Source organism: Emydura macquarii, unplaced genomic scaffold (assembly GCF_026122565.2).
Source record: "Emydura macquarii macquarii isolate MOO-44397 ecotype Brisbane River unplaced genomic scaffold, CSIRO-AGI_Emac_v2 contig_2768, whole genome shotgun sequence".
NCBI classification, from domain to species: domain Eukaryota; kingdom Metazoa; phylum Chordata; order Testudines; family Chelidae; genus Emydura; species Emydura macquarii.
This window is the reverse complement of record NW_027132905.1, coordinates 24,221,890-24,234,818: the sequence shown is the minus strand read 5'-3', so window position 1 is coordinate 24,234,818 and position 12,929 is coordinate 24,221,890. Positions and strand designations below refer to the sequence as shown.

General features: G+C 37.1%; 1 protein-coding gene across 2 annotated transcripts in view; it reads left to right on the top strand.

Annotated features, from left to right (window-relative positions):
- Positions 1-12,929, top strand: part of SLIT3 (slit guidance ligand 3) — a 676,405-nt gene that overhangs the window by 454,671 nt on the left and 208,805 nt on the right. For both annotated transcript variants that reach the window (XM_067566650.1, XM_067566651.1), the window contains exon 10: positions 11,277-11,348. In XM_067566650.1, coding sequence (XP_067422751.1) covers positions 11,277-11,348 — 72 coding nt within the window. The remainder of the gene's footprint in view (positions 1-11,276; positions 11,349-12,929) is intronic.

The window sequence follows — 12,929 nt, the reverse complement described above, 5'->3', positions numbered from 1 at the left end:
ATTGCTTTTGATTGTTCCACAGGGAACGTTGAGCAATTATTTTCCTTCAAAGGTTGTTGTACTGCAGATAGTATCCCTCTTACAACCTGCTTTAAGAGCCTTAACTTTATAGATTTAATCATCTCCATGTAGTTACTGTACCAATTCAGCTTTTCATCTCTGCAGAAATATTGCTAGACTGCAAGACTTTCTGGGACAAAGCTTAGCTGCAGCTCTCATTTCTGCACTGGCCAATTGCAATTTAATACCTGACTCCTGGCAATTTGAGGGTTAGAGTTTATCCAAAATGCTGAAACCATAGGTTTTGTAGATGCTCTAGTCCAGTGGTTCTCAACTTTTCCAAACTACTGTACCCATTTCAGGTGTCTGATTTGTCTTGCATATTCCAAGTTTCACCTCACTTAAAAACTACTTGCTTACAAAATCAGACATAAAAATACAGAAGTGTCACAGCACCCTGTTACTGAAAAATTGTTTCGTTTCTCATTTTTACCTTATAATTATAAAATAAATCAATTGGAATATAAATATTGTACTTACATTTCAGTGTGTAGTATATAGAGCAGTATAAACAAGTCATTGTCTGTTTTAGTTTGTACTGACTTCACTGGTGCTTTTTATGTAGCCTATTGTAAAGTAGGCAAATATCAAGATGAGTTGAAGTACCTCTGTGTACACCCAGGAGTACATGTACCCCTTGTTGAGAACCACTGCTCTGGTCTATATGTGCACTGGTCTATCACTGCCAGCCATAGCCAGTACTAGTCACTGTGCAAGTGTGCAAAATATTTTAGTTGAACCAAACTTTTTCAAACCTCAAAACACGGTCTGGGATAGTTCCAAGTTTAGTGGGAACTTCATGTCAGATGTTTTTTGGTATCTGGTTTACTGATACTTGATTTGTTTTATTGTTAATCAACGTTGATTTATACGGGCGAAATATGGTTCATTTTAGTACATAATGGCTTCTCATAGCTTGAGAGAAATAAGAGAGAGTCACTTAACATTGTGGAAATATCTATTACTGCATTTTTAAATATTCATTATCTCTTCCTGCTACCCATGGAAAAGCAAACAAAGCTGCTTTCCCTGAGTTTCCCTGAGAAAACTGCTTTAATTTTAACTCGCTGTTCATTCTACCTGTTATAAATGTGCTTCTTTGCCTAACGGTTACATTTTAGGAAATAGGTTTTGTGAGAAAGATTGGGAGGGAGTCCCTCATAGGGACTGTTGCACAGTTAATAGAGCAGGCAACTCGACATCAAGGTTCTTGGTTCTATTTCTGCGACTCTTGCTGCTTCATTGATACCCTTTAGGGAAGTTATTCTTACTCAGTATACCCAGAGAATATACTTCATAGCGGTGTTGAGATTAAATAATTAATTCTGGGTAAAGCTTTTGTGATTGTGAGAATGAAGGTGTTATAGAAGTGCAAGATATCCTTACCATGCTCTTTTTAAAATAGAAATTTCTGTGCTGGCATTTTATAAATTTAATTTTGCATATATTAAGTTACACCAACAGACACCTTTAGAGTAGGAGAGTCTGTAGCATTTGTTATAGAATAAATCCATTATTTTCAGTAATTTACATTGCACAGTAATAATTCGGTTTTCATTGAAATTTGACTTTAAACGTCTCAAACTGGAGGTGAGTGTTTAGATTTTTTCCCCAAAATTATTATTCTTTTAAATAAAAGTATGGCACATCAAATTTGGGGACAGAGGTAAGATAGAGTTCAAATTGTCCTTTCTCCTGAAGTTAATATTGAACTTTTTTTCATCCATTTTCCAATGTATAATGTGGCTTTGGCTAGTACAGTATTTCGGAACATCTAATGACTGTTCCAAAATTACCTCCAGCGGAGACTCCCCCAGGTAGGAAAGCAGAGCTTGTCTACTCTATTTGAGTCAAATAATATGATCTTCACTCACTGCTGTACAGTGGCTCTGGACATCTTTACATGTCAGTTTTGCCTACCGCTTTCAGCTGTCACCAGGTCATAAGCTGTCATTGACTGCTTATGCTCACAATCAAGAAATAATTTCCTACTCTCTAGGCTTAAAACATGTACTGGGCCCTTTTTCCATTGAGAACAAGGACATGAAAAATGTGGGCAAAGATATTTTAGATGAGCTGTGAACAATCAATGGCGAAGATGTAAATTAATGATAAAAGGAGGGAAAAAAGACACTTTCTTGTGCAGAGATGGATTTAGGAGAACATGTATTTTTATTTTGTCTGTGTACCATAATGTACAGTTTGAATGGAAATGTTTAGTTTCTGTTTAAATTGCCAATAGGTAAATTCTGCTTTATATTGTGTTTGCTAAACTCTCAAAGGGAAAGAGTGAAGCAAGTCAATAATCAAGTATTTCCATATTTGTTGAATGAGATATTTGAAACATAGAAGATATTTGGATATTAAAATAGGTAAATATTTGTTTTTTAAACAATTTTAGTACAAATAAACAATCGCTACACAAGATCTCAGATATTAGATCAAGCTAAGTTTTGTGTCTTAAGATATTTACTTATTTTCTGATTTGTCAGGTGTGATTACTGTCACTTCCAATGACATGAAGGTGAATTATGTTTCTGCTAAGTCTGATAGTTGGGTACATTTTTATGGTTGCATCACATTTTTAAAGATGATTCTGGCCTATTTCTAAATTTGACATTTGTAAAAGGTAGCTGCGTGCAGATGAATTTCACCAGGGCAAACTCTGCAGGAGTTTGTAATCTTGGGAGTATTTTCTGAAGCATCCTTTCAGCTCCCCAGACACACAAATCTGGCTCTACTAATAAAAAGGAATTTGTATGACAGTAAGGATAATAATATATATATAAAGTAATCAGATTGGCTAACTTTAGATCAAGCAACGCAGATTAGAAAATTCAGAACAAAAAACCTCAGAGATCTTGTTTTATCCAATGCGAATGTCACTCAAAGGTAGTTTCTAACCTTGTATTTTACTAAGCAAAGTATGGTCTTTTTTTGTACTTGTATTTGTACTTTGTATTGAAAGCCACAGCATAGTGTTGGCTGAAATATTGCAGGAAGGAGATTGTATTGTATCATGTGTGTATGCATCTTGAAAGTTCATTATGAAAGTGCAAAAGACATCAGGGAAAATAAATAGGGAATACAAAAGCATGAATTTTATATAAAATGTGCTAATCAGTTTTATTATTGCAGGAAGGTGCTATGATGTTTGATTTGTTTGTTTGTTTCTCTACTGTGTTTCTTAAATGAACCTGGGGGTTTTGATGGATGTTTTCACTGAAAGGATATACAACATATAGAATCTAGTTAACAGAGCCCTAAAACATCTGTTTTGTTGACAAAATACTATAAGGACAGCACTTTATCTCACAGGGAAAGTATTTGCACTTTTCCAACCTGTTGTTGTTGTTCACCTTTTCTTCTTATCCCTTTTCCTTCTCAACATTTGTAGGTGTGTACTACAAATAGATTTTAAGGGAGCTGGGGGATTGTGCACACCTTATATAATCTATTATATGATGACTATTTTTCCTTTAAGCAGTTTACTGTTAGGTAATGTTTCCAACAAATCTAAAACAATTGTTTTTCTTAACTACAAGAAAGGAATATAAACAGATTTTAACACAATGTATTTTGTGATGAAATGTAAATATTGTAAAGTTACCCACAGCCTCAAAACTCATTGCTCATGTTTGGTATCCAAACATTTGGGCTGTGCTCATGTTTAGGACTTGCACTGGAGCAACAACTATAACTACCAGGGAGGAGAGCCACCTATTGAAAGGAGGTAATGAGAGGCATGAGTATGGTGGATTGAGACTTCTGCAGGTGTTTGGATGTGGAAGGATTAATGGATTGGGGAGGCAGAAGAGTATGAGACTGATGTAGTCATTGAGGAGCAAAGTGAAGGGCAGCGTATTTTATCCAGGGTATGTCACATGCATCCGTGTTGAGGCAGAAAGCTTGGGATCCTCTTGTTCAGATGTAGCAGCATGTCACAGTCATCTGAAAAAAAGACACATTCACATGTTACATGTAAACTAGATTCACAAAACAGAAATCAACAGCATAGCATGGCAGCAGGAAAATAAAATTAGGACCATCTTCCTGTCTGTTTGGAGAGCACCTAACACAAGAAGGTGCTTCATCTAGACGGAGGCCTTTCCTCTCCAGAAAATAGAATATAGGAAGTACTCTTGTGGTATCAAGTGGATTCATACAGTGCTTGCAAAATTCAGCATTTACAGGCTGGTATTAAAAGTGCTGTTGATACATAACAACTTGGACTCAATGAACTACAGATACCGTGGTGTGGCAATTGCTGACTTTTTAATGGGAACCACAGTATCAGAGGCCAGAACAAGCCCTTAAAGTGCAACTACATTGTTTTTATTCTAAAGGATTTCAGCTGTCACACTAGAGAACTCTTTGCTGAGCTTTACTATACAAATAGGTTAATATGCATATTTATTTTAAAAGCCCATTTCAGGTTTGACAATTCCGATGGGAATTTTGGCTGCTAAAGGTCTGTCCTTAGTGTTAGGTAAATAGTTAAGAATTCCATCATTAGCTTTTTAAAGATGCAGTATGTGTGGGAAGAATCTGCATCACGGGGAGTTGTGTAAATAGCTGTTCATTATCAGTTGATGGAGGGTTTGAGCTGCTGGGTGGAAACTCATACTCCTGCTTCATAGCTCTGGGCTAAGCTTGCAGATCTGCAGCCAAGTTGAAGTGAAGTTGTGCAGACAGAGAAGAGCAAGTGTCTTGAGAAACCAAAGAAAAAAGCTACTTAGGAAGAAGTGGTCATATCTGGATAAGTGGATAAACATCCATGTAGGTAAACAATCTTTTGTTTTCTATCAGACACACCTGAGACCTAACTCATGCTTTCTTAAAACTACTGTAATATTTCAGATCTTATGCAAAAGTTGATCAACATGACTTGTGAGTGATTGAATCTGCGGTGTCCCTGTGCTTGGAAACCACATAGACCTGGTCTACACTGCCTCGGGCAGTATCTTCACTGCGCTGTATCGACAGGAGAGGCCCTCTGGTCGACACGGCCTTACTCTTTCGGGGAGGTGGATGAATGGCTTTGACTGGAGAGCACTTCCGGGATCGTTTGAGCAAATCGATCCCACTGCATCTATTCCTAAGGAGCCAGCAGTGTAGACATACCCAAAGATATTTATCAGTCTAATCATTTCTGATCCAAAGTCACATGTTGATCTCTGGTATACATTAGATCCAAGTTCTGTGAGGCTAATTTTCAAAACTGACAGATTTCCAATTCCACTCAAAGATGGTGGAGGTTTCTTTAAAAAAAACAAAACCTAACAAAACACATGGAACATGGAGGGGAGTTGCTAGCTGCCTTTTGTGTTAGGATGGGAGGGCAGGTTGCTGACCACAGCTCCTGTACTCCTAAAGGTGAACTTGGAGCCTGTTGAGGAGAAGTGAATTCCATTGGTTGCAGTGGAAAAACCCTGGTTTCATTATGATTCATAATAAATACTGTTGCCTTTACTTGGAAGCCAGTCAGACAGTATGTTGTTGGGTGGCAGTATAAATCCCTGCGACAGTGAGAGAACCACATACATGTTCAGTGTTGCAGCAACTCCAATTAAGAAGGGATAAAAGCTTTAAATATCCATTACTTAAAACAAGAGCAGAGTACAAAGAGAGATATTTAGAATATTTGGTTTTCCTGTATCCCAAAACACACAGCCATTAAAGAATTTCTGTTGTCTTTTGTGTGAGGAAGGTGCCAAATGGAGAGAAGAGGTACAAAGGCCATCAGTCAGCACTGCCAACCCACAAAGCTTCTGAAACAAAAAGACTGTGCATTTTGACCTCAGACTTGGCTTACATGGTGCTGTCCAAATCACTTATTGGCATTGTTTTGATGTGCACTGCAGTAATTCAGTATGAATACCATTTTACTTTGTTCCTTTAATTGCATACTAAGAAGATAGTACTGAATGGGTAAATTCAGAGCAGCATTTTTTAGTAACCACAATGTGTTTTTACAATGTGAGCTTACCTTTTGATACCTACTTTAATACAGTGACCTCGGTATCTGTTAGTGTAATTACGATGGAACTAAGGCTGCAGAGTGGGACAGGCCATTCAAGGCAGGAAAGGGTTCAGCAGATCTAGATCAGGTTTCAACACTTCTGTGAGGCAACTTGTAATCAAACAGAAGAATAAATCCGATGCCTGACCAGTCCCTGTTAAGGGCCAAATCAGTTCAGCAGACTTCCTTCATGAGAGTCCCAAGTATAAGATGTGGCATTCTCCAGGCAACTTTTAAAATGCATCTCACCTTACTCAAGTATCAGCAGAAGAACCACACTTCTCACTGGGTCTCTGACATTTTCTAAAGATCCCTAATTTCCTCCCTGTCACTGCCTTTCCCTAACCCCCAACTCATCACAGCACATCCCGCTGGGTGGGATTAATTAAGGCACTGGGAGAAATTAATTAATTCCCCATCACTGATTTTGGCTTGCTACCCTGCAAATCCTTGCACTCAGGATAGGCGATCCTTCCCCCAGCCGGGGACAGAGGGCCTACCCCTTCCCGATGACCTTTGAACAGACTTTGTGTACCCTGTCAGACAAATGAGAGCTAGCAAGGTACTGATGCCCCTCTTTCTACCAGATATTTCTTTCAGCTATTGGCCACCCAAATGGTGCAAGCCTGTATGAACCTTGTGAATTTAAGCAGAGCAACATGATCCATTGAACAGATTGGGTGTTGTACTTTGCTCTTACGCTCTCCCAGCAGGGACATTCATGGCTGCCTCTTGCGGAAGGGACGTTTTCTGACACATCTCAGGCAGAGCACGACAACACTGTTAATAGAGCGTGGCTGTCTCATTTGTAGACTCTATTCATTTGACAGCTAAGAATTATCAATACTGATGCTTCACTCCCTCCCTCTCTCTTTTATCCCAAGCTAGTGATTTGTCTGTGTTATGGGTAGGCTTGACAAACTATTATTCATTAGTGGCTGAGATGTTGTTTGAAATGGGAAAATTGCTAGCAAACTGCTCCATTAGCAAACCAAGTAACAAATTCTTTCTTTCCCCCATGAAAAAGAGATAGCTCAGGCCCAAATTAATATGGCTGTCTCCCCCACTCTACAACGGGCATTACTCTTCAAGACAAATGACTTCGTCACTCCAAAGAATGTGATCTGGCTCTAAGAAAGCTGCCTTAGGTGGTGGTTTTTTATCCTTTGTGTTTTCCTGCCATGTGTTTGAGTAGTATAAGCACCAGATGAGGAGGTGATGAAAAGATTTGCACCCCAGTGAACCTTGAAATGGATTAGAATGGGATTTTGAGTGTTTATTCTTTGCCAGAGGATCATTTGTCACCTTTAAGTGCATCCTTTCCCCCTTGCTTTTTCTAACTGTTTTGTTTACTATCTGCTCTTAGTACCATGGAGTCATTTAAAAATCAAAAAGATTTTCCACGTCACATTATTAGAAGAAAAATGTATTTAAATCCATCAGTCCCTCTGTGTTTTCCAGGCTCTAATACTTTATTGGGGGGAAAAAAAAGAAATTGCTGTTGTCCTTTGACATCAACTGTCATTGAAGCTTTAAAAATAAAACTTCCAAAGGCAGACAGAACACTTTAATATCAGAAGGCGGAAGTGCAACATCTAAAATACATCTAGCCAATATGAATGATGCTCTCAGGCAGCAGCTGATGTGGCAAAATAAAGGGGATGATTGAATGGACGAGCAAAAGCCCATGAAAGGGTTAAACAGTACCTTTCATATAGAGTGAATTTATTCCATCAGTTTTTACAGCATGTTCTCATGGACTCTACTTGTTCAATTCTGTGTACGTTAAGTACAGCTAATTGCAAAATATTAGTGAAAATGAAATTGGGATGAAGAATGGAAACAAATTTTCCTGAATTTTTTTTTGTTTGTTTTCCTACTGTTTACTCTTACATTTTGACACCAAATCCAAACAGCACAGAAATCTAGAACAGAGCAGGGAGGAAATGGTTCGAATACTCAATAAAAATTATTCTTTTGCACTTCCATCTTTCATCAAAACCTTTCAAAATGCTTCACAAAAATTGTTTTCTCATATTCCAGGGAGGCAAGTAAAAGATTCTTAAGGGATTGTTTCACCAATCACTGAAACCTCAGTCACCTGTAGGGAGAACAAAATTGCTCTTAAAAAAGTACAGCAACACCATCCAACGTACTACGACGTGGGCTAAAGAATGCTGCCGACCAGAAGATGCAAATTAGATAAATTTTGTTCTGCCTTGCTCTACTCTTAAAATAGAGTTTGGCCATGATGCTCAGGTTGCCCCCCCACACCTTTTTTTTTTTTTTTTTTATGAAGCATGTTAAATGATCTGCTAAGAGCCTCAGTTTTATATCTCATTTGAAAGATTGTGTCTAGCAGCACTGGTCCCCATTATTCCATGGTGAGTCTGCACTGACTCAGAGTAAAGAGTGACCCCTCAGAACCATCAGCACCTCTTCTGGCAGAATCTAATTGTTCTTTAGTCATCTCCCATCTAATACTGACTTGTACTCATGTTGCTTAATTAGTGAGGTCAGGCAGGGTGGTATACAGTAATATGAATTTTGTCATATGAAATTTGTGAAATATTTGTGAAATATGAAAATTTTTGAGCCCATACCCACAGCATCATAACATGCATTTATGAATAAAGAAATTGTAAAACCCAAGTTTCACTTTGTATTTTCCAGTTACTCATTTTAATACTATACAGTGAGAGTTAACCATGCTTTGTGGAAAGTTTGGAATCTACATACATCTACCTGCATGACATCATTATCATGTTAGGGCTCACTAAGCATCATCTATTCAGTCCAATATCCCCTCCCCCACCCCCCAGAAAGGACTTCTTAAAAATAAAATGAAATAAAATCAAGAGCTTATTGTAGAACTAAACTGAAAATGCAGCAGCATGTGGTATCACCCTTGACTGTAAAACAAGCCTCTGGAATCTTAATTTCTTTTTATTTTCCCCCATTCTTCTATCCTCCTCTAGATTATTTATTTTTCAGATTTTCAAGAGCTGTGGACTTTAATCCCTGGTGATTTTGATTTGTGTGTGTGTGTGTGTGTGTGTGTGTGTGTGTGTGTGTGTGTGTGTGTGTGTGTGTGTGTGTGTGTGTGTGTGTGTGTTGGGAGGAAGGGGGATTGGTATTTTTTACATATAATTGTTTCTATTCTCTGTGTGTAACATTTCCTGTGTACTTCAAAGAATTATTAATACAGGGCCAAGTTTTCTCCCAGCCTAACTTCATCTTGCAATTCTGTTCAGTTGGTTGCTGCTGTAGAAATGGATATGCACCTCTTTAGCATGAGACACCCCTATTTATGTCCACAAAATGGGTAGTTGGAGCCATGGCTCCACACTTTGTTCATGGAAATTATTGCACGTGCAAACTTTGTTAGTATGTGAGGCAAAAGGCTTGGCTGAAAAGTTGACCTAAAGTTTACGTTTAACACAATACTGTACTGCATTTGCCTTTTTTTCGTTTTGGTCTCTGCTGCTGCCTGATTTATGTACTTCCGGTTCCAAAGTAGGTGTGTGATTGACTGGTCAGTTTGTAACACTGGTGTTTATAACTCTGAGGTTCTACTGTATTTTCAAGTTTTCATTTCTCGCCTCCATTTGGTTGTAGCAATAATCAATGCTGATTGACTCTATGTCATCTCAGGTAGTTGTTTTCTTCAGTTACCCATCGCCAAGTGTGGTTTTAAAGTAGCTGAGTTGCCTTGGCCCCTCCTAGGGTATTATGGGAAGGTGTGCTTTTGTATTTCAGCCCTCTACCATTTCCAAAATGAGCGAATAGTAACCATGCCAACACAGTTAAAACTCCTGATGTTATGAAGTTCCTGAAAAAAATACAATTTTCTTTTTGTGAGAATAGGGACTTAATAAAAACAAATTTTGGCCTTGATGCCAGTGTCTGGTTTGGAGATAATTTGGAGAATTTTTGATAACGTGGTAATTTGAGCATTTTGAGTTTAGCTTATTGGGATTCACTTTTATTCTTATTAACCTATAAAATCACTAATCCTGTTTCTGAGGATTATGGGAACTTTTTAAATGTCTACTTAGAAATTTTTTTATGAAAAAATATCAGAAAGGCTAAATTAAATTTTATATTTCTCAGTCAATCTTGCAATTTTTTGTGTTCTATTTTACTGTTGTTATTTTGTGTTCTATGTTACTGTCATCTCATCCAGAGTGTTTTATATGGGATACCTCTCTGTATATGGAATTAAAAATAGACCCTAGTATTCTAACACAGTGACAAAGGTGTTTTCTTTCATCTTTTGGGACCTCTCCTTTTATTTCTTGACTGGCATCAAAAGAGGCAAAAAATCTTACACTTTTTATGTAGTATTTTCTTTTTTTCAAAGTGTATCACAAATATATATTAATCCTTGCAATGCCTTTGTGAGGTAGGTAATAAAGCATTATTATTCCCAATTTACAAATGGGGAAACTGATACAGAAGTTATTATAAGGCCTTGTCTAAAAAAGTGACAGAGTGAGTTAACCGGATCTAGAACTTACGAGTTCCTTGCTTTTACACCCACACTTTGCAAATAGATCTACTTATCCGTGAGAGAACGTGGTCTAGTGGTCTGATGTTACAGACCAAATTCTGTTTTAAGATAAGTGACTGTTGGGAGTTGTGCACATATGCATAAAGGTATTGCCATATGCATAAAAGTGTTGTCTTAGATCAAAACAGCTTGAAAGTATCCTTTATCTGCTTCAGAGAACAAGAATAGAGGAAATAAAGTGGACATTTGCCAACCATTTGTGATAACTGCTCTGTATAAGAAGGGAATTGATATTTTTTATCTTATCCTTGGTGAGAAATATTACAATATATAAAGAAAATATTTTATTAATTCTGTTGGCCTTAAAGATACAGATGGTGGTTTGCAATATGTCTATCATGAGAAAGGATAAAGTGGGCTTAGCTCCCAAAGAGCTAAATTTACCATCTTACTGTGACATACCTTGTAGCTGAGTTTTCCTTTTTTTTGGTAGAAATTTGGTTAGTCAGGAAGATAAATTTGTTTCTTAAAAAAGTCATTTGCTGAATTTTAGTGGCTTTCAAAAAAAATCTGTTTCAAATATAGTTTTATATATTTGTACAAAAAGTCACTATAAAATTTAATGTTATTCCTGTTTCACAATCTTATATTTAATGTTTATATTACTCTGTTTGTTTTTAGACGCTTGGAACAGAACTCCATCAAAACAATTTCCCCTGGAGCTTTTTCCCAGTACAAGAAACTTAAGAGAATGTAAGTTTAAAAATAAGACTAACATGGAAGATTGATACTTGTAGCTTGTACCATTTTCAACTTCATCTTCTTTATTTTTCAAATAAGGGGCCAAATTCTTTATTGAAACCACTGAGGATTACATAGAGAAACTCGTTTGCAAAGTGGATGGAATAGGCCTAGGATGTTTAACAGTGCATGTAATCCTTAATAAAATACAGGTTCACTTCTCTATCATGTAGCAAATAAAGTCATTAATTGCTGTACCCTTTATTTCTTTCTAAACATTGAATTCCTTTCCTCAGAGAAGATTCTGAGTTATAATGATTTTCTCTTCTGTATACAGATGTCTAGTTGCATCACTTTAATTTAGTTGTCACTGATTATGGCAGGAGAGCGGGTTCTTACAAGAGGAGTTTGACCAAATTAAGTTTGGTTAGTAGTCTATATTTTTTCAGTCACCAGTGTAAATCTGGAACAAGCCTAATCTATTATATTCAATATAGTAACCCTGGATTTACATCAGTAGTAAAAGAACAGAATTTGAAGATAGATATATTTCTCCCGAGAAGTGAAGTTGAGGCTCATATGAAAGGTGCTGGACTGACAGTACTGGAATTTGTTGTCCTCTTCTGACAGTACTGCTACAACCCAAAATGGTGGTAAAACAAGCTTCTCCTAAAGTGCCTCGCCATCCCATCACTGTGCCTGATTTGCACAGCATGCACTCCTCTGCACCAAATACCTCTGGGGATGAGAGGAGTAATTCAGTCTTCATGGCCCATTGCTGAGACTGCTACTGAAGGCATCATGGATAGTGGGTTTTTTTATGTGAACAACTGCTCTCTAGGAGTAAGATTGATCCTGTAAAAACAAATTTCACATAAGACACTGAAATATCAAATAGTTAATGCTATTTGACATGATCCCATGTTGAACAGTGGCTTTTGGGTGAAGTTACTGCACCACCAATCCAGAGTCATCCAAATCCGAGAGCTGCGGAATTGTAAATATGGATCTTAATATTTAAAAGATCAAGTCATCAATCTCATGGATTCTCTGTTCTTCTCTCTTTTTCAATATAGCTGTATGTATTTTTAAAGCTGTACTGTATTAGATTGCAAGTCAGTAATTTCTGTGAAAAATGACAGTTCCCTTCTGAGTGACCTAACCTGAAACTCTTTCATTATTTAAGTTACTACTTTATTTTTTTCTGAGGTATAACTAATATTAGAACTTGACAATCCTTTATTGTTGTTTAAAGTTTCATGATTGCCTTCCAACTGTATAGGACTTAGTCAAGATATAGAAAATTATACGTTTCCCCCTAACCATTCAGGATCCAGTGTGATGCTTATTATGAAAAGGATAAACAGTAAAGGTTTTGTGTACAAGAATTCCATTAGCAAGTTACATTAATAGGCTTTTGAAGCACTGTTGGCATAGGCTTTGAGATTATTCTTGAAAATATGTTAAGTAGTATTAAAAATAGGTCTTTGCAGTTTAAAAAATAAATAAATGTACATATAGGAAAGACAGCCTTTATTGCAGTTTTGATTCTACAGAGACATATTACTGTTCCTGACATGACAGTGAGACAGT